Here is a 22,170-nt window from a genome sequence, read left to right on the forward strand (position 1 = left end):
TGAACCACCATTTATGTATATGTCCCCTATGGAAGTGCATGAACCACTATTTATGTATATGTCCCCTATGGAAGTGCATGAACCACCATTTATGTATATGTCCCCTATGGAAGGATTTCTTGATGGTTTTTGAGCTTTGGTAGTTCGCTTAGAGCTGCTTCCAGGATCATTTGGGTTCTTTGGATTTGGACAAATGTGTAATGACATGTATCCACTATTGTCATACCATGTAGTGTCACTGCCCTAGGTGTCCTCTGGGCTCTATAGATCCTGTTTTCAGGATCTATAACTTTGCCACTAGTCAGAGTACATCCTAGGGAGTGTAACTGCTGGATCTGGTGGCATAGCAGTTGTAATTTTGTAGGAAACCACCTCACTTCCTTCCTCAGTGGCAAGGCCGTCCCCACCCTCAGTGAGCATTGCCATAGCCCCACAGCCTCTCCTGCACCAGATGTCAGGCTTCTGGGTCTCGGCCATCTTAGGAGGTGCATAGTGCATGTCTTTGCTGCTTTAATTAACAGTTCATGATGAAGGATGTTTGGTGTCCTTTAATACACCAATTTCCTGTAAAACCTTCTCTTAGGTAGCTGTTTAGATCATTTGCTTATTTTTCCATTTTGTGTTGTTTGCTTTTAAAATTTCTTTGCATATTTTAGCAGCCAGTTCTTCACCAGATATGTGTTTTGCAAACACTGTTTTCTGGTCAGTAGTGATTTGCCTTTTTGATCTTTAAACAGTGTCTGTCTCAGAACAGATCTTTTGAACTTTAAGTCCGTCTTCCCATTGCTCTTGGTGTTGTGACTGAGTTGTTATCAAAACTGTGTCACTTAGACTTTCTTTTCTGTTATTCTTTGGGTTCTGTGTACTACCTTTGGGGTTGTAGTCCATTTCGTGTTAATTTTTGTAAAGGACTTAAGATCTTGCCAGGTGTGTGCTGTGGGGCACAGGGGAGCACAGGCCTTTAATCCCAGCACTTGGGAGACAGAGCTCAAGGCCAGCCTGTTCTACATTGCAAATTCCAGTCTAGCCAGAGCTACTGTCTAAAAATAAAGAAGATGTAAGCTCTGTGTCTAGATTCCGTTTTCCAGCTGAATGTCCACTTGTTCCGAGGCCATCGTTGGCAAGAATCTCCTCTCTCCATGTGGTCTCCAAAGTTCTGGGGACTGTGTTCTTTACTTCCAGGGTTGTGTTGGCCATTCTGTATCTCTTTCTTTCCCACATCAGCTTTACAGTAAGTTTGTCTGGATCCATAACTAGCTGCTCTTACTCTTCGTCCGTAGGTGAAGCATCACAGAGTTGGTCTGAACTATCCCTGATGGTTTAGCATCCCTCAGTTCGTCTTCCATTTTTTTAAAATCCAAATTTCGTCTTTTTCCCTGTGAGGTCTTGCTCATATTTTGTCAGAGATGCACCCACTTATTTTACTTTTTTGTGCTGCTGACGTAGATGCTGTTACATTTTAGGTTTCAAATTCTCGTTGCTTATAGGATAGCAATTGAATTTTCAATATCAACCTAATATGCTCCATCCTTTGGTACCACTTGTGACAGGCTTTTGTTGGTCAGAAGGGGTTCCCATCTAGGTGAGTCATTTCTAAGCAAAGATGCTTGTATTTTCCCGCCCCCATCGATATGATCGTATTTCCTTTTCTTTGTCTTACTGCCTTATCTGGGACTTTTCCAGTACGATGGTGTGTCAAAGTGGGGAAGGAGACATACTAGCTTTCTTCTGATCATATAGGGTAGTGTCTAGCTTTAAGTATGACAGAAGCGGTAGGTCTTTGTCAATTCTTTTTATCAAGTTGTAGGAGTTCTACTATGTTTCAAGTCTGCTGAGGGTGCGTGTAAATGTCTGTGCTGTAATGAATGAGTATTGGATTTTTTTTTAAAAAAGCTCTTTTTTGCTCTCTGTATGGTCATATGAATCTTTAATTTGTTGATGACATGATTCTATTGATTTTGAATCGGAGCCAGACTTGTATACCAATGGTGAGTTTCACTAGATTCAACCTGGAATCCTCTGTCAAGGATTTCTGTATTTAATTTACTAAAGATCTAACCAGTTGGCTAAAATGAGTTAAGTATTCCTTTTTCTGTTGATGTTCTAGAAAAGAATCGGTACATTTTCTGTTTGTTTGCTTGTTTTATTTTTGAGGCAGGATCTCACTATAGAGATCACTTGGCTGGTCTGTAACTCTCTATGTAGCCCAGGTTGGCCAGGAGCCTGCAGAGATCCACCTGCCTCTGCCCCTCAAGGGCTGGGATTAGAGATGTGTGCTAGGGTATCCAGCTTGTTATCCTTTCTTAAAATGTCTGATAGAATTCACAAATGAGACTATGGGGCAGGGTTCTTTCTGTTTGTAAAAGATGTCAGTTACCCCCTCAGTTCCCCTGAGCGATCTAGACCTGGTTAGATCACCCCTGAGAGGTGAGTCGGGCTTCGTACGGAGCCCACAATGGCCTTGAACACCAGACCCTTCTTGCCTTAGCCTTCCAAGTGCTAGAACTGCAGCTATGTGCTACCACTGTGTGACGTTTGTCTTTCCAAGAGCTGATCTGTCTCACCTATTTTATCAAACCATAGCCATAGGGCTGTCCACACTGCCCCCAGTCACCCTTCCAGAGTGGGTGGGCACAGGAGTGACAGTCCTGCCTTTGTTTCTGTGAGTTCCATGCCCTCACCCCATCTTGCTCTTTCATCCGCCGTCTTCCTCTGCCTCATCTGGATCGCACACATTTGTGGCCGGCTGTTTTTCACTAGCATTGATCTTTCTGAAGCATTCGGCTTTGTTGATTTTCTGTATTGATTTTCTGTCCACAGTTTCACTGATTTCTGCTCTAGATTTTGGTTTTCCTTCTGCTTCCTTTCAATACCACTCTCTCTCTTTCTTGTTTATTTATTTTGATGTGTACAGATGTCTTGCCTGCATGTATGCATGTGTACCACGCGTGCCCATAGCAGGCAGAAGAGGGCTTCACATCCCTTGAGTTATGGATGGCTGCGCGTCACAACGTGGGTGCTGGGAATTGAACCTGGGGCCTCTGCAAGAGCAGCAAGTGCTCTCCAGAGCCTCTTCCTCATTTCTTTAGGAGATGCTCATATTACTGACTATAGATATTCTTTTCTAAATATGTGCATTTTATGATATGATATTTCCTCTGAGGATCACTCTCACTTCATTTGACAATTTTTAATAAGTTCTACTTTTATTTTTAAAAATCAAAATATGTTCTAAATTTTTCCTTCAGCTCTTTTCTTTGATTCTTATAACATTTAGAAACACAGCATTTAATAACTGCGTATTAGGATTTTTCAGGCCATCTTTCTGTTATTCATTCTTTTTTGGTTCCATCACAGCCTAAGAGCCTACTTTGATTTCTGTTCTCTTAAGCTCAACATGTGTTTACAGCCCAGCATGGAGTCTATCTTAGTGAACATTTCATGTTAGCTTGGGATTGGCGGGTAGATCCTGCTGCTGGATATGCTGGTCTGTCTCTAGACCTCCATCATGTCCTAACTATCTGCCTGCTAGATATTCCCAATTCTGTATATATAGGTGTGTATACATGTGTGTGTACATGTGTGTGTACATGTGTATGTTCATGTGTGTACAAGCACGGTGTATGTGGTGTGTGTGTGTCTGTCCGTGCGTGCACGCGCACATGCACATATCTGTGTGTTCTGAGGACCAGACTCAGGTCTTTCTGTTTGTGCAGTGGCCATCTCCCCAGCCCCTGGCTCTGGGCATTTCTGACCCTACGTTTTGAAATCTCGGTTGTGTGGCGGGTCTCCCTAATTCTTCTCACAGCTCCACCGGCTCCAGTCTCGAGCCCCAGCTTTGTTGTTGGGGTGCCCACGTCTTGGATTGCTGTATCTTCTTGAAAATTGGCTCCATCGATATGTAATAGCCTGTTCATGCCTCAGGACCCCTCATTCTGAAATGACGCTCGCCCAAAGTTAATGAGGCTACTCAAGCTTTATTTTAGTATGTCCTTATTCATCTACTTTTAAAAACTGTGCCCAAATGAACACAATATAAAACTTACCATTTTAACTATTGAAAGCATGGTCATAGGTAACATTTGTCTACACACATCCACATGCACTATTTTCTTAATGTTATAAAAATTAAGAGAAAATTCTAAATTTATTAAAAAATTCTAAATAAAGTACTATTTTATTTACAGATGAAAATTACCTCAAGATTGTATATACTGGAAGTGGCAGAGTCATGGATAGATAAATAAATAATAAAACAATGTCAGTTGTAGGTTATTGGTCCCATGTACTATTGTCCTCTGTAATTTACATATCATTTGCATATCTATGGTTGCACTAACTTATACTGCTATACAACTAGTCACATTGCTCCTTTTATTTTCGATGTGTATCTATTCCAAATTTTTAACCATTTCAGGACAGAGTTCCACCACGCTAAGTACACTTCACTCGGTGAATATCTGTAAGGATGTGGATATTGTAGTGTGTTGTCGAGATTGTCTTCCTTTCTGAGGCTGAGTGACGTTCCTGTGTGTACATGGGCTGCCCTTCATCCCCCACTCTTCTTTAAACAGGCACGTGACTGTTTCTGCTTTTGGCGATTGCGAACGATTGTGGCAAAAGTGTTTCTGTTTTGGCCCCTGCTCTCAGTTCTTTGAGTCCACCTAGGGTCGCTGGGCCACGTGTTGACCCATGTTTAACTGATGTGAGGACCTGCAGGCCATCTTATTCTTTATCGGCTTCAACACTGAGGCCGGAAGTCCCTGCCCTCACTGTAGCCACCTGTGTTCAGTGCTTTAACATTTGTTCACTTGGGTTCTGTAGTAAAAGTGGTCGTCCTTATGATGAGAAGTGACACCTCCCTGTGGCTTTGGCGTGATTTCCCCACAGCTATGGGATGCCACCCATCTCTTGGGGTCCATACTGACCGTTGGCTTCTGTGGAGAAATGTTTACTCGAGTTCTTTGCTTATTTTTAGAATTGTGCCTTGGGGTTTATTGTTAACTTTAGAATTTTTTAAAAATTTAGCTCTTATTAGACATATGAATTACAAATATTTTCTCCAGTATTGTAGATTATCTGTTCATTGTCTTGGTCGTGTCCATGTCCGTGTCCATGTCCGTGTCCATGTCCGTATCCGTGTCTGTGTCTGTGTCTGTGACCATGTCTCTGGGTGTGTGATCTGGGGATTGAGCTCTGTCTGTGTCTGGGTCTGTGTCTGTGACCATGTTTCTGGGTGTGTGATCTGGGGATTGAGCTCTGTCTGTGTCTGGGTCTGTGTCTGTGACCATGTTTCTGGGTGTGTGATCTGGGGATTGAGCTCTGTCTGTGTCTGTGTCTGTGACCATGTCTCTGGGTGTGTGATCTGGGGATTGAGCTCTGTCTGTGTCTGTGTCTGTGACCATGTCTCTGGGTGTGTGATCTGGGGATTGAACTCTGCCTCGTGCGTCCTAGACTACACTGAGCTACACCCCGTTTCCATGAGTTTATGTTTTCGTGAAGTTTAGTTTATTATTCTTGTTGCTTGCCCTTTGACGTCACATCTAAGAGATACTTGCCAAGTCTAACACCATGAAGATTTCCACCTATGTTTTATAATTGGGCCTCTTACATTTAGGCTTTGGTCCATTTTGAGCTAATTTTGTTTATGGCAGATGATAAGGGCCCAACTTCAGTCTTTTGCACGAGGCTGTTCAGGTTTCCCCGCAGAATGTGTTGACAAGAACTTCCGTTCCATTTAGCATCCTTATTGCAAGTTGTTGGACCATGTTTCATCCCGCTGGTCTGTGTGTCTGTCCTTATGCCAGGACCACATTTATTTTCATTACCTCCACTTTATAATGAGTTCTGAAATCATGAAATGTGAGTCTTTTAACTTTGTTCATTTTTTTTCCCTCCCAAAAGATTGTTTTGACTATTTAGTGTCCGTTGCGATTACATATGAATGGGTGGGTATATTTTTACTATTTCTGTGGGCAGGGGAGCTAGAGAAAGTTTGATAGGATAGTACTGAGTCTATAATTGTTATGAATATGTATGTTTTTACTCCTAATCTGTGTCTTTACTTTGAGAGTGGGTTTCTTATAGACAGTATATAGTTGGGTCTTGTTTTATACCCTAGCCTAATGTGTCTTTTGTTTGTTGTTTGTTTTGTTGTTTTTGTTTTTTGAGAAAGAGTTTCTCTATATAGAACTGGCTGTCTTGGAATTCACTCTGTAGACCAGGCTGGCCTCAAACTCAGAGAATCTACCTGCCTCTGCTTTCCAAGTGCTGGGATTAAAGGCCTATACCACCACCCTACTATAGTGTGTCTTTTAAGTGGTGTATTTAGACTCAATGATATTGATATCCTTAGGTTAATAACTGTCACATTAACTACTATTTTCTCTCTCTCCTTTTTCTGCTTTCTTTTTTTCTTCCCTTTTTTGTTTGTTATGGTCTAACTAAACATTTTATACCCTGGTTCCATTTTTTCCCTCTCCCCCTTCTTTCTCTTATCCTTGGTCCTCTCCTGTCCAGTGTATCAATAATACTTCTTCACGATTCTGTAGTCATCCCAGAGTTTACAGGACGCATTCACAGTTGATCCAAGTTCACACTCAACACTACCTTGATTCTCAGGTGGCAAAGCAATACATTACCATGTGTGCTTTCTCAATTATCCATTAGCTATAATCACAAATACATTGTTGCCGCTGTTGTTAAGAAGAAATAAAGTGTTCTCAAACACACATGGGGGAAGTTGTTCACCAGTAAACTATCTATTAAGTAACATTAAATTTTTCAAAAAGAAAAAGATGTCATAGGTCAGAAACTCGGATCTACACTAAGAGAAAGAATAAGTGACAGTAACATGAAATGTCAAAAATAAATAAAAATACTATCACTTGATTGGGTGGATGGTAGTTTATTAAAACAATAGCAGCAACAACATAGTTGTTGACTATAACTAATATAGAAATAGATGCACTGGGAGAGGGGCAGGACAAAGAGAGGAAGAGGAAGGAGGAGGGACAAAATGGACTCAGTATATAAATGTTCGTTAGGTCAGAGCAGGCAGAGATAGAAAGACAAAAGGAAGCAAGAAAAGGGAAAAGAGAAAAAGAAAAGGGAAAAGAAAAGTAGTAGCTGATGTGATAGCTAATAACCTCGCTCTGCTCCTTAGACGCATGCGCTGGCATCCTGCTCTGCTCCTTAGGCGCATGTGCTTGCATCCTGCTCTGCTCCTTAGATGCATGCATTTGGATCCTACTGTGTCGTCATTCCAGTGTTTCTTGTTTTTTCTCCCTTCCTTCCCTGTATCACAGGTCCTGGGCATTTCCTTCTGCACGTCTCAGTTCTGTAGTTTGTCACTGATGCTTGTCCAGCTCCGTAAGCTGTTGCCCTTTCTTCAGCCCCACCCAGTGTGGTTTTGAGCTTCTGCAAGGCATTCTTGTGATTTGCCACATTGTTTCCCATTCTCTTGCAGAATTTCCATCTCTCTCATCACATTGCCCATCTGCTTCTGCATTTATTCCAGTCTTCCCATTAGCGCCTTTAACATGTTGATCATGGTTGCTTCCAACTCCTGATCCGCCAGTTCCAGAGTCTCCCTGCCATATGGGAGCCTGCCTGCTCTGCATCTTTTTGTCCTTTTGTTTGATTACTAGGTTTTGGTTGAAAGTCGGACATGATATAGAGGCTACAACTCTAGTAGACAGGTGTTCAGTGACTCAGGAACTGCATGTTGGGGAGAGAGCTCTGTCACCCCATGCTCAGGTCTTAGTGTCCAGGCTGTGACCTTCACACCTGCTTGTTCTTCCCTTCCTTCCCCGTTATATGTTACGGGACAGCTAGAAGGGATTGGGGTAAGTTTGGCTTCAGTTAGCCAGCATCCTGGCTTTGTTAAAAGGAACAGAATGCTCAAGTGCATTTAAAATGATTTCCTCCACATCCCATTGCCTGATAACCCAGAGGATGGTCTTCTGATTTCACTGTAGAGCTGCCAGGGCTGTTGGAGGTTAGACTTACAGAAGGGTGAGCATATGCCGTCAAGGCTGGCCTGTCCTCATCGAGCTTCCTGCGCTGGGTGAGTGGGTTTCTACCCCAGCACCGACTCCCAAAGCCTGTGCTCTGCTAAGCCATAGTTCAACTGCAGTTTGCCTGGGACCTCAGTTCTCTGGTGGATCTAGGAAGAGTTCATGACCTTAATAAAGGTTCATTAACAGGTAAATTAACAGGTTCAGCCTTGTGTGTGAGAAGAGGAGGAAGCACTCCTAAGCTTTTCCTGCTGGGCCAGAAAATGCCCCAGCTTTGCTTTCCACCTTAGCTCTTTAAACAAATCAAAAACACCAAGAACATACCAGGAACTTCTTTTACCATAGTCTGTCTGATTCAAAGCCATATTCTTTCCATGTTTTCCTTGATATCTCTGAGTTTGGATTGATGAGCCTTGATCCTCTTCCCGTGACATCTTCTGTTCCAAGTATATCTACTAGGGTAAATACGTGATCCATGTCTGCTGAGGCCCTAGCTTCAGGATCTCTCCTCTACCTGCATCTGACCTTGTTGCTACCTGGCTGCCGTCTCTGTGCTGGGGAGATCACTTCTGTGGTTCAAGGATGGGCATGCCAGAGCCAGGAGAGGTCAGGACCTGATAGGCTTACCTTAGGAATTTATTAATATGCCTTATGAGTCTCAGATGATTCGTGGTCAGGGTGCCAGGGAGATGTGCAAGCCAGCCTTGTGTGACCTTTTCAGCTGGTATGTGCTTCCTGGTACATTATGGGGGAGGATCGGGAAGATGGGGAATGGGCCAAGATTGGGGGAATTATCCTAGAGTCAACAGCAGACAAGGCTATTCGGCAGGTTGGAGCTGCTGGAGACCACCCCACCCCTGTTCCCGGAGCCTTTTACTGTGGAAACACCAGTCAAGGGCAGATTTGCAGATTGTCTGGTACCTGAGTGGAGGGAGGAGCAGAGGGCCAGGACATAGGATTCACTCATGTTGAAAAGTGAAGGACCAGTCTGTTGACCTGTGGGTCCTTCTACACCAGAGATCACATGATCTACAGCCCACAGCGTCCTCCGAGGGTCAGCAGACATTGCTGGTCAGCCACCGTGCGTCCAGGCAGCTGTGTCCCGGGGTGCTATTCCTGCCTCACAGCTGTCACTTCCGCAGCCAATCCTTGGCTTGTTGCTGGGACGTGAGAGTCAGCAGCCAGTGCCTGCTGACTGACGCTCCATCTCATATCCCTGCTTCTGCCCAAGCATGCCCCTCTCAGCTGTCCATCACACTGGCAGCAGCCCAGGATGCCTGTGGCCCTGTTCCCACCTCCTGACTTGTCCCTGTGTGGGAAGTAGACAGAAGTGTCCTGTGTGGGCCTGTGGCACTAGCAGCTTTGGTGGGAACGGGGAGGGTCCAGGAAGAGAGATAGGAACCCCTCCCTGCTCCTGTCACATACATCAGGTGGGAAAGAAGAGCATAGGACAGCTCTCTTGGGAGGGTGAGGAGCTCCCAAGAGCCTGTTTGACCTCACCTGGCCCCAGAGTACCACTCCAGCACATGAATCTTGCTTCCTCAAGACCCCTGGGATAACCACAGATCAGGATAAGTAGACAGTCCAGCTACGACAGGGAGGGGTCAGATTGAGAAGTGCTGCAGCCTGTGAAACTGAACTCTTAATACAGGCTCGTGAAAGCAGATCATGGAAGATCATCACCAGAATAATGACATCCTCGCACCCACAGCACCTGAAGTCATGAGGTGACAGTGGCTGGGCTCCTGTGTACAGCCATTTGCACACATGTAAGCTTTGCCAGGCAACAGGCCTGATCTGATCATAGGAAGCCACATGTGTTCCTTTAGCCTAACCTTACCCAGTTGAAAATTCAGAGAGAAGATGAGTACCCTGCTAGGGATTTCTCCATCTGAGATGTGCTCACAGAGCCTCCAAGGACAGCAGCTGCGGTGGACCTGGGGTGAAGCCAAGGAATCTGGGTGTGTATTTGTGTGTATTCCAATGGTCGAAACATTCACCCTCAGAAGCATCTGTTGTGGGCTTCTGTGGGTCACATGGAGTGCCAGCCGAGGTCAGTGTCCCTTCCTCAAATGTTTGGTTCTCTTGGAGCCTTTTGAATGAAGATTTCTGTAGCCAGTAGGTTAGGGGAAGGTCGCCTTCCCGGGAGACTCACAGGGCTGATGGCTAAGTGAATGTTCCACTTCACACCAACACCATATGCCCACATGCACACACAAACACAAAATAAGTAAGATGAAAAATTAAAAATAGGGCTAGGCATAGGAGTACACTCCTTTGATTCCACAAGGAGGCAGAGGCAGGCAGAGCTCTAAGTTCAAGGCCAGCCTGGTCTACAAAGCAAGTTACAGGACAGTCAGGGCTACGAAAAAACAAAAAAATGTAACTAAATAAAAAACTTTAAAAGTAAATAGGGTAGTTGCACATGTCATTAGGTTTAGAATGGGGTCATAGCATGTCATGGAAACGGGGGAATGGGTCACATAGCTATATAGGCATGTGACCACTCAGGCATGGGTCAGGACGATCCATCTACATGCCAAGAAACAGACGCTTCAGTGCAGAGCAGGGGAGAAGTTCCGAGACCCAAGAAAGACTAGGGCTAGAGTGCCTGGCAGCTGGAGCATGGCTGGCTGTTGCTAGAGTTATAAATTAATGTAAGAACACCCAGTGATTTGCATTTGGAAATAAACAGTGTGGAAATAACCGAACTGCTCACAGCAGGTCATTCAAGAGATGGCAAACTGGAAGCAACCCTTCAGATGCCAAAAGAGAAGTGCTGGCTGTCAGATGAGGGGAGCTCTCCATAGCTCAAGGAGGGGCTCTTGTCGAAGTGTGAGCATGATGTGTGAGGTAACAGTCCATGGAAAAGGCAAAAGCCAAGAAAGGACTTGCTGAGGAAGCCACAGTTGGTGACCACTTGGAATTTGTGTGTATGCAGACAGAATTCAGCACTGTCCAGATGTTTTGTCCCAAGAAGGGCCCACCTCAAACCCAATGCGCAGAATCCAGGACATCTGGATGTTGGGCAGAACTGGGCAGACAGCCTGGGAGCTTAGCTTGCCCTCCAGACATCTTTGAGTGGTACCGGACAGCAAGCACTTCTCTGTGAGGACTTTGCTTCTGTCACGACTGAAATGTTCTCCTCACCTGCTCCAGGGCCAGCGAAGCAGTGGATGGAGGTTCAATACTGCAGGTCACATAGCAAAGCGGTGCTCCCAGGTCAATGATGTTGTGGAAGATGTGCCCAAGGCATGTAAAATACTGATGGAGACAGGGAGTAGAAGAATAGACGAGCCACTCTTGTGTAACAGGAAATCGCCACACGGTGCAGAGCCACACCTGCATGGGCAATGTGTGGGTTAGGAAGATCACAGCGACTCCAGTGTGTTCTTAATGACCTTGGCTATTCTGCTGCAGACATTGTAATCATAATGGTAGCAATACAAAGACAATTCCTGCTAGTGATAGGTGGATAGATGGGTTCTGTCCTTGCATTGTTGCTTAGAAGTTGAAAAACACATAAAAGAAAAATCTTGCGGTAACATCAACACTATGTCCCAAGCAGAGATTAGTGTTTCCAGAAAATTGTTTAGATCAGTGTTAAAATAGGCAAGGACTAGGCATGCCGATGTGAGCCTATAGTCCTAGCCACTCAGGAGTTGGGAGGATGTCTTGAGAACAGTGGTTCAGAGTCAGCCAGGAAAAAAACCAGGACCTCAGATTAGGATAAATAGATGAATGGACGGACAGACAGATGGATCCATGGATGGATGGATGAATGAATGGATAGATAGGTAGATAGATGATAGAAAAGGCCTCTTCTTCACTTTTAAGAGCTCCTTCTAATCAGAAGGAGAAAGGGATTTTGTTCAGATTAGCATATAAATAGCAATTTAAGGATACACAAAGTATGAAGACCCTTGGTGTGGCCATGACTTGCACCTACTGGTTTGTCTTTAACTTTGACCCAATCGGTAGAGCCTGCTTAGAACTGACCATGTAAGAAGATTGGACAAATGGGTTTCAAAACAGCCATTTGGTAATTTATAGCAGGAAATAAAACCATTGCCTGCTCAGCTCATTCCAAAAAGTTCTGCTGGGTGGATTTGGTGGAGAGGCTCTGCTGAGGAGGCTTCCCTGAGGGGATCTGCTTGGGTGGGGCTCCTGAGGGATCTGATGGAGTGGGCTTGTTGGGAGGATCTTCCAGGAGTCATCTGGGAGCACTGTGCTTGTTCCTGAGGTATGTCCCTGAGTCCAGTGGGACCTTTGACAAGAAACCTGATGGGAAACACTCATTTATAAACAGGACCAGGAGGGGTGGAGCTTTGGTTTTCACTCAAGGCTACTGGTCGTCTTTCTCCCTAAAAGATAGGAGCCCCTGGAATTGCCAGCAGTCTTTCTGTGGATGGAAAAGTCCCTGACTCAGCCCTGAGCTGCCATTGTAGCTGGCTTCTGAGAGCATGTGAAAGGCACACTGTACTTCGTTGTCAAGCAACCAAAGGCGTTTGTGGGAGAGGGCCAAAGTCCTGGTGGCAGGTGTACTTATGCAAATAGTTAGCTTCCCTCACAGGCAAGGCCAGCAGAGGCCCAAGGCGGAGGCAAGAAAGACTAAGGTGGCAAGAAGAGGCCATAAGGCATGGTGGGGGTCAGAGAAAGGAGTGGGGAAAGGTCCACTAAGGTGACAGAACCTTGAGGGAGTGGCTAAGAACACCCCTTGGACTCCTGAGTGCAGTCTGCAGCCACTCCATGGCCTGTTGTGGTTGTGGTTGGGGTCTGGTTCCTTATCTATACCATCCTGGAAGCAGAATTATGTGGTTCATGTTTTCTGTGTACTGAACAATGCATATAGCATCTGCACAGATCATCTCATTTCACTCAGAAATGGTCTACAAGAAGATAAACAGCCATTATCTCCTTGCCATCTGAAGTCCCCAGAGGGCAGCTGAGCAGTCTGTGAGGACAGAAGATGTCATTACCAGTGTCTTAACCATACTCCAAGAGCTGGGAACCATAGTAATTCAGTCTTTCCAGAGTAAAAATGACCCGATTCTCCTCAATTGGAATCTTAGCCAGAGAATCAGATAACCTCTAACCTGGGACTACTGGTCTACCATCTCCTCTGTGGGCATCAGCTTCTGTCCTACAGTTGCCATACTTTGATGGGGCAGCAGGGGGCAACCTAGACAGCGGAGAGGGCTAAGGTGCTGCTAGCAAGGCCTAGTATAGGACAGGGAGGACCACAGAGTGGAATGGGAAGGGAGTTCTGACATAGTCCATGGGAGCCACAGATGATTAGCAATGGGCAGCAGGCTCCTGGTGTTGGCTGGCTTGGCAGCATCTCAGAGCCAGGGCCTATGAAGGGCAGCAGGGTGGGGGTAGTAGATCCCAATCTGTCTCTCATAGGCCAGGAATGGGTTTCTTGAAGACTGGGCACCTTCTGTCATTCCCTCTGATTGTCAACGGTCATCTGACAGGACTGATTTTCCCCTGGAGACTTTTCTGGGGCTTGCAAAAGAGACCTTACCCCATTGATAAGCAGGTGTGGAGAGCAGTCCCCTGGGGCTGCCCAGCTCCAAGGCTCCAATCCTGCTTGGAATTAATTCCTCTCCTTTTCTCTCGGGACCTGTTCCCAGGTACTGTTGATCCTGTTGTAAATGAGAGTGTTTGGAGCCTTCATCAAGTCAGGGCTCAAAGATTATTTTCTTGTTTTAATTAGCTTTATTTGGTTTTAAAAGCCCTCTAACGTGCTCAGTGCCCTGGGGCCTCATGATCTGAACAGGTTATTCAAATCACTTTCTACTTAGCTCTGAAGTAGACAGCCCACACCAGACATCCCACATGTGACCTTGGTGTTCAGATGAAGTGCATGCCAGTGTCTAGCAGAGGTGTCGGCCTGAAACCTGAACCTTTTCCTGCATGGCTCCACCTCTGTCCCTATTGCCATGGGTAGGTGGCCCAGTTTGGGAGCCAGTAGTATTTTCCAAATTGAGCGTTGCCACTGCCTATCCTACCTGCCTGTGCTTCTGTGCCTGTCTGTGCTCAGTGCCTTGGGGCCATCTCTTCCATCTCTGAAAAGCTATACCCCAGACCACTGCAGGCATGGAGAAGCAGCTGAAGGACCACCTCCTTCCCCAGTGACTGCCTCTTGCAGGTACCACTGTCACAGAAAAATGCCCTGTAAACATGGCCGTATACACATGTTTAGCTCTGATACCTTGAACATCTTCAAGATGGGGCTTCAAGCCTACCCATGTGTCTGTCCCCCATCCCCCAGGCTCTGCTCACTCTGACCATGAGGCCTCAGCGTTGGTAGGTGACCTCCTTTTTCTGGACCACTCATGTGGCATCTGCCTACTTCATAGGAGTCTGAGGGTACCCTCCTGATGAGCCACTTCAGGCCCCTCCTACCTCCTGCCTTCTTCCTGAAGCATCTTCTGCACTGCTAGGCTGGACCAGCACTAAGACCTGCATCCGCAGCATCCTTAGCCAGTCTGCAACACTTGCAGTCTGTTCTGACTTCCATGTCAGACTAAGGGCTGGGTCTTACAGCAGAATTCAGAGTGGACAGGACACAGGCCTGCCTGCAGAGAGGGCAGTGGAGAAGGCCAGAAGTGGACGGAAACATGCTCATAGTCGAGTGGAGAGCCCAGCTACTCAAGATGGAGACCAGGAAGATCAAAAGTTCAAGGCTGAGATGGACTCCGGGAAAAAATTAAGTTGGGAGGGGTGTGTGCCGGGATAGTCTAGGAGGAGCTGAGAGAGAGGAGGGGAGCAGGCATACGCAACATGCATTGCGTGCACCTATGAAGTCCTCAAAAAGACAAATTAAAGTATTATATGCTAAAACAAGTATTTTCCTTTCCAATTTTCAAAAGCTGAGATGCAAAATTATAAAATATGGTAGTTTATCATTTAAAAAAAATTGCAAGGCTTGCTTGGGCAACTTAGTAACATACCAAGTTTAAATCTTTAAAAAGTAAAAAGGGGGCCAGATGGTGGATGGCTCGCCTGGTATGAAGAAAGTCCTAGGTCCAGGAGTAGGGAGTGTGGGCAGGGGGTGGGGGGGTGGAAACAACAGGAGAACTTATCATGAGACACTGATGGGCAACAGTCAGAGGAGACTGAGTTGTTGGGTTTGGGTCTTGAAGGGATGCATAAGAGTCCGCCTGAGGCAGGAGCAGGTCACAGTCTACAGCAAGGTTCTTTGTCCACAGTGTTTCTCAGTAATTATAAATTCGAGTGACAAGTGCTGTGAGTCCCAAGGGGGACAGCAATGACATCGGCATCCTTGCTCTTGAAGAAGTCCAACATATCAGTCCCTCCCTACTGACTGTATGCTGAACATGTCTGTGGCCACCTTTAGGGGACATTCCTGTGACAGTGGCACCTAGCAAGAGGCAGAGTCACTAAGGAAGGAGAGGGTGGTCCCACAGCTGCTTCTCCATGCCTGCAGTGGTCTGGGGGATGGCTGTGATGGTGAGGGGCCCTTTTCAGGGCTGGCTTCAAAGGGATGGAAAAGATGGCCCTGAGGCACAGTAGGCATCCGGGGTCAGTCGTCCTTCCCTATTGCATAACGGCCACCTTCTCCTTGTAGGGTATCTGAGTTGCTGGAGTCAGGGCCCTGCTTGTGGTTGAGGCCCAGCAGGGGTCCAGCAGTAGGACTTCTGGCTGGTCCTCCTGAGCAGTTCCTGGCTGCCTGGCTATACCTACACTTCCCTGCTTCAGGGCCTCAGTCCTGGTTCTTCTTCCCTCTGGCAGCTGCCCAGGGCTGGCTTCTTCCATCACTGCTGGGTGCCTAGCCCAAACCTGAACTGACAGCACAGAGCCCTCTGCAGAGGAAAGGAGGACATCTGGACTAGGGAGGGAGCTACCAAGCAGTCTGTAGACTGTCCACCTGCCACAGACTCCTGGCAGATTTGTGTATCAACACCCTCACACTGGAGAAGGGCTATGGCGCACAGACATTTACTCATGTCTTTCTCTGGGTCTGGTCAGCAGCTGGGAGCTACTGTGCTGATAAGATAGTATGTGGGTGAGGGAAGCTCTCTGTACCCTGCTTAGTATGTGGGCTCACCAACTGAGACACTGTCTGACATCTCAGAGATGCGCAGTTCAGCCTCCTGTGAGGAGGTCTTGCCCATGGCACAGGAAAGCCCAGACTCTTGCTTCCACTCAGGAGGCTGCATTCACTGTGCTCTCGGCTTGAGAATCACAGATGACAGCACAGGGCCCCTGAGCAAAGGGAAGGTGAGTCTACACGGCAGATGGACCTGGCTGGGACAGAGAGCCACACAACCACCCTGTGAGGCCCTGCTGCTCTGCTATATCTATGGGGAAACTGGGGGCCATAGATATACAGCACCTGTGCAACCAGGAGTGATGAGCAGGAGGAAGCCAGTCCAGACACGGTGGCTGTGAAGGACAGTAACCCAGGGTAGGGAATGGTTCAGAGAGAGCGCACTTCCTTACAGTGCACACGGCTCTGAATTCTGTCTGATGTGGCCAAAATCAAAAAAAGAAGAAAACCGGGAGGAAAAAGAAAAAAACCACCAATAACTCTTTCTTTAAATTTCCCTTACAAAGGGATATTTTGAGACTGTAACCCGCACATAAGTGGAAAAGTGGAACAAGAAGCTACAGATTAAACAACATGCCACGCTTGCCACCCCCGCCCCTGAGCAGCCCTGACCCTGTCACAGCAGCTAGGCTGTGGTAGCCCGCCTGGGTGACTCCTTGTGTCAGTCAGCCCCTGAATCGGAGCCACTAAGCTCAGTGGCTGTGGAGTGTAACTGCTAGTCATGATGGCGTGAACCATTCAGAGGCCAATCAGACAGAGGGCAGTTACTTTTTTGTTTTGTTTTATTTTTTTTTTCTAGGAAAGTGAACAGTATTTTTTTGTTTTAAACAAAGGTTCATTCCAAAAAAGAAACAATGGCAGTCACTATCTGAGCTGTCGTGATTTGAGCTACTTTAGGGGTGCAGAGATAGATGTAAGAGGCCAGACCAGGAAGTGTTTGGCCTTCTCTCCCCTCAGCTCCAGGTCTCTGTGGCTTGGCCTTGTGGGCAGCATTCAGAACCTCCCCTAACACTGTATCACTTTGTGGGTCACTTATTGTGACCCACCCTGGACCCCTGTGGCCTCTTCAGTGATATGGGGATAGTTGTGTATCCCAGGGGGTCCTTGCCTCTGGTTTTGTGGTTAAGCTATGTAATGTTTCTCCCTGTGAAATTTCCATGAGTCCCTATGTCCAGCTGCACCAATTATTAGTAAACCTCCCCTCCAGCCTGGCCCTGATCCTTGGTAGAATATGCCCAGGTATTATGAACTTAAAGATGCTTCTCATTCCAGCTGACAGATAGACCAGGACATGGGTGTTACACAGGGATTGAGTGGGGACCCTCTCAAAGCTGGTACTCCTTTTCAGAATCCCTGCAAGAGTGTTTGTCTGGCCCTGTCCTGCTGGTGCCAAGTAGGGTGGCCAAGAACTGTGTGGGAGGGGCAGAGGCCTCCTTTGGTCACTGGCCATGTGCCTAAGGCCTGGCAGAGGCTAGGTTCTAAGTGTCTTTGGAGATTAATTGGTTCTCTCCCTCTCTTTCTCTCCCTATGTCTGTCTCCTGCCCTACGTCCCTTCCAGGGGGGCTTTTTCTGTGGTCCGACGCTGTGTCAAGCTCTGTACCGGCCATGAGTATGCAGCCAAGATCATTAATACCAAGAAGCTGTCGGCCAGAGGTAGGATATGGCAGGGGTCTGTGTGTGGGGGTGTGGAGGTGTGGGGGTGTGGGGGTGTGGGGGTGTAGGGTGCTATCTCAGCCTTTTGGGCTGTGGTGAGGGATTAGGGATGCCAATGCCTTCAAGATGGGTCTGGATGAGTGGGCATGATGGGAGTTTACCCTCAGACAAATCACAACTTTCCATCTTTGGTTTGGGGGATTCCCATGTAGCCTCTCTGGGTCCCCATGTAGGTTCTTCTCCTTCCCAAGCCTGCAGGCTCTCTGTCCTGAAGAGACGTTCTCACACTGGTGAGGCATGGTGGGGCCGGACTAGGTGATATTTCCCTAAAAATTACTGTCATAGAAAAGCGATGGGTGACCAATGGCAGGGCTGCAGTTGGCATCCATGTTAGAGAAGTTCTGTCCCTGGCTTACCTGGGGTATCTTAACTGAGCCCTCTGATCAGGGAACACCATTGCCTGGCCCAAGGAAGCCTCTGCAGGCTTGGGGATGTAGTGGTGCTGGCTGGGCAGACCACCCAGACAGATAGAGGCAGAGCCTGCATGGGGGCAGGGCTCATCATTCCAGGCAAGGTGGTTATCAGAAGCCACTCTCTGGTGATTTCAAGGGGATGGGTCCAGATATGAGTGGAGATCATGGATCTTCACAGGGATCTGGATAGAGTTCCCAAGCCGTGTGGGGAAGACCTGGTGAGGCCTTGGGGGTGGCGAGTGGGTGGCTGCCAATGTGAGACGGCATTGCCACGTCACCCTCTCCTCCCACATCCCTCCTTCTCTTCCTCCTCCCATCCTCACACTGTGCAACCTAAGTGAGCTTCCAGACTAATATCTGAGCTAGCAGGGGGCCAAGGATCGCTAACCTCTCTCATCCTGACTAGGGGACATTTCGGGGCTGAATTAGGATGTTGGCAGGGTCTCATCCAGTGGGCACATTGAGGGTGTGAACTGCTTTGCTGACTGCAGGGTCTACAGTTTACAATCTGCCAACTCACAGGGCACATAGATGACCCCACTCGTACCACTTATCAACATATGTGTAAGCATGTTTGAGCACCTTCTGTACACCAGACCACTGGGGCTCTCATATGTGTTTCCTCTTGGAAGCATTCTGAACCTAAGATGGGGATCTTCAAGGCCCAGGATGCTTCTGTAGCAGCCTGACTTCATCCACATCTCTGAGAAGTACCTGGGGCTGGTAGGTTCCCATGTTGGACCTCTATCCCCAAAGGTCAAGCAGGGAAAATATGCAGAAACCTCGCAGGAACAGGGAACATGGTCTCTTCTGTACCCTAGAGAGGGAGCTGCATTGGGTGGGAGATGCTTGGATCCCTTCTGAAATTCTTCATGGCTAGATGTGGGTCACCTGCTGTTGATGGGCCTTCTTCTGTCCTAAACTGTGATTCAGGATCTGGGGCTGGGGGCCTGGTTCTTCTCTGACAAGACACAGAACTAGCATGGAGCTCTCCACGCTCAAAGTGAGCCCAGTGTGAGGTCAGTTCCTGTGGATCTCCCATCAATATCCCTGAAGCCTCCACACCCTCTCCTGTGAGAAAGCACAAAGGAGACGAGGTTCATGGTTCAAAGGACATTAGTTGTCCCTGTGTGGTATGAATGAGCATATGTCTGTGTTTGTCTGCATGTGTCACACTGATGGTGATGCTGTTGGGGGTAACACCCACAGATGGCTTGCTGGGTACACTGTACCAAAACTCAGGACACTGTGTGCTCCCCACCGCAGTCAGCGTTGGTTTGCACACAGGTGTGAAACATTCCTGGCATTGTAAGGCAGGTGACACATAGGCCTTGTGTATCCCAGAGGTGCCTGAGCACCTTCGATGTCAGCCTCACTTCCTGGTGTTGTCACCATCCCTAGATGTCTCCAGCTTTTGCCACATTGGTATTTTGTCCCACCTGTGTCTCTGACTGCCACAAGGGCTGCCTGGTACTCAGGGGTGTCTGGGAGACAGGTTGCTTTCCACTGTTTGGGGTGTTCTTTTGAACCAAGACTGCTCTTCTTCCAGCTCTGTGCAATCTCCTGGCCATGCTAGCGACCCGCTGAGCCCGCTGGAGCCCTGGCCGAGCCAGTTGCTCAGTAAAAGCTGTATGTGTTATGTTCCAGCAAACCATGCTGCCTTCCCTGCTAATTTATTGTACAACTTGAACAACTAGAATCCAGAATGCTTTGTGTCTCCTTTTGCCTCTCTGTCCATCCCTGAGCGGTAGTAGTAGTCACTCCACTGCCCTCCCTTGGTCCTCACAGGAGCCCTCAGAAGCCCTGCTGACCTTGACCTTGGCCCCATCCCAAGGCAAGACAGATGTAAGGCTCAAGCCCCGCTGGGCTAGTAAACCTCCGCAGCTGTCCAACCTCACAGGACGGCTCGTTGGGCACCTTCTTCAGAGCTGGAGAACCTGTGCTGCCCTCACTGCCAGTAGCCTTGCGGTGTTCTGCCAGCCCCTGTTTCAGGCCTCCTCTTCCCTGCCAGCTTTTTGTACCCCCCTTTTCACATTTAATCTTACCTGTGGGCCTATACAAGACCCTTTAATCCCAGCACTTGGGAGGCAGAGGCAGGCGGATTTCTGAGTTCAAGAGTTCGAGGCTAGCCTGGTCTACAGAGTGAGTTCCAGGACAGCCCGGGCTACACAGAGAAACCCTGTCTCGAAAAAGCCAAAAAAAAAAAAAAGACCCCAATATGCCTAGACAGACCCTCATTCATCTTACGGATTCATCTCACATGCTGGGAGGGGCTGGAGATGAGTTCCTGGAAAGTCATAAAGTCACTCCAAAAGTCCAATTAGCCAAGTATTGTGGGGTGAATAGAAGTTTGTTAGACTCAAGCAGAAGACTGTCTGGGTGCTTTCCCATAGATTTGGCAGCCTCCTTGGAATTAATCACCCCACCCCTCCATTTATATCCTCAAACTCTGAACCCCCAGTGTGGTCTGTTTTCTTTTTCTCACCCTGCCCAGGACTACCTTACCCGTCAGGTTGCTGAAATGAGTTGTGGGGTGGGGGGCATGGAAGGGAGACCTTATCACAGTCCCTGTTCCCTGCCCACAGTTCATATTTTCTGCTAGCTGGGCTGATGGTGGGTGGGGGAGCAGCAGCAAAGAGTGGGCCTTAAATTACAAGCGTCAGCAAACAGCACCCCTTACCCTCCTGCATCAGAGGGACATTCTGCTGTAGTCCGCTCTCAAGATCAAACCCGAGGTTAAACAATAACCCAGAGCAGCCTTGACTGCTGTGGGCTTTGCCTCTGTTTCCCTATGTCTACAGTCTACTCCACAAGGGATCCTGGTGACAGTTCTGGGAGGCCAGTGATGCCCAGGAGGTGGCACTGTGAATATTCCTTCTCGGCTCTGGTTGGCAGACAGAACACTGCCTCCATCTTTGCCTTCATTTCTCTGCCCTGTGTCCCTGTTACCCCAGCTGCCTTCCCTTAGGTCCCCAGGGATCCTTAAACCTCTTGTGCCCTTTGAAAGGGATGAGGGAGAGGGAGTCAGATGAGCTGTCAGCTTCAAGGTGGGTAACTAGCTTCTTTTTGAGGGGAAACCTAGCATGGATTCTCCCTACACCTCAGTTTTCCCAACTGAAATGAAGATAAAGTTGCCTCCTCAGAGGGACATGCTGGCTGCCTGGGCATAGCCAAGATTGCCACCCCCTCCCCACTGCCTCTCTGCCTGGCCAGGTTGCTCTCAGGCCTTCTTTGCACAGACACTGCTGACCTCTGCAGAATCAGACCTCTTCTCTCTGCATCTGTCCTGGATCTGCTGGCTGAGCCCTGCAGGCCCCAGGGCCACTGGCTCTGCAGGCTCCCAGCTCCCAGCCTGGAGCTGAGACTATACAGGGCCATGCTACCCGTCATGGCTTCTGTGGGGTCTCTGCCCTTCCTGGGTTCAGATTTCTTGAAGTAGGGAGAAGGGGGTGGGGACCTCAAAACACTAGGAGATTTCTAGACACCTGCCTGCCACCGTCATTTACATTTATAATTCAAGCTCAGTGAAGAGATGGGACCTTGCTTTTCCTCCGTCATCCCCAAGACTGTGGGAACACCCGCATCCAGTACACGCAGAGGGAGGCAGCTCTGCCCCTTCAAGCTGCTTCAAGGAGGAGAAAGTTGGTCTTGAATCCAGAAGAGATGAGACCTCCCAGTAAATGACAATACTCAGAGTCGCATGCCCCGTGCCAAAGGCCGCAACACTCAGATTTTAAAATTTAATACTTAATTAAATAGAGAATTGTGAGGCATTCAGTCTGTGAATGTACTGAATAATTAGAGATTATTAAACTACTCTTAACAAAAGCAGTTAAGGGAAAATTAATTGACTGAGTTAGAGAGATCGTTACGCACGCACGGGAGTCTTAGAAACATTGTTTGTTGTTACCCCCCCCACCCGACACTGTCCCACGGAACAGCTGCT

General features: G+C 47.7%; 1 protein-coding gene across 6 annotated transcripts in view; it reads left to right on the forward strand.

The window, feature by feature from the left end:
- The window catches only part of Camk2b (calcium/calmodulin dependent protein kinase II beta), a 90,091-nt gene that overhangs the window by 18,515 nt on the left and 49,406 nt on the right, over window positions 1-22,170 (forward strand). For all 6 annotated transcript variants that reach the window (XM_028778036.1, XM_028778026.1, XM_028778022.1 and 3 more), the window contains exon 2: window positions 17,657-17,751. In XM_028778036.1, coding sequence (XP_028633869.1) covers window positions 17,657-17,751 — 95 coding nt within the window. The remainder of the gene's footprint in view (window positions 1-17,656; window positions 17,752-22,170) is intronic.

The sequence above is a fragment of the Grammomys surdaster genome, unplaced genomic scaffold (genome assembly GCF_004785775.1).
Source record: "Grammomys surdaster isolate TR1022 unplaced genomic scaffold, NIH_TR_1.0 67, whole genome shotgun sequence".
In the NCBI taxonomy this organism is placed as follows: Eukaryota; Metazoa; Chordata; class Mammalia; order Rodentia; family Muridae; genus Grammomys; species Grammomys surdaster.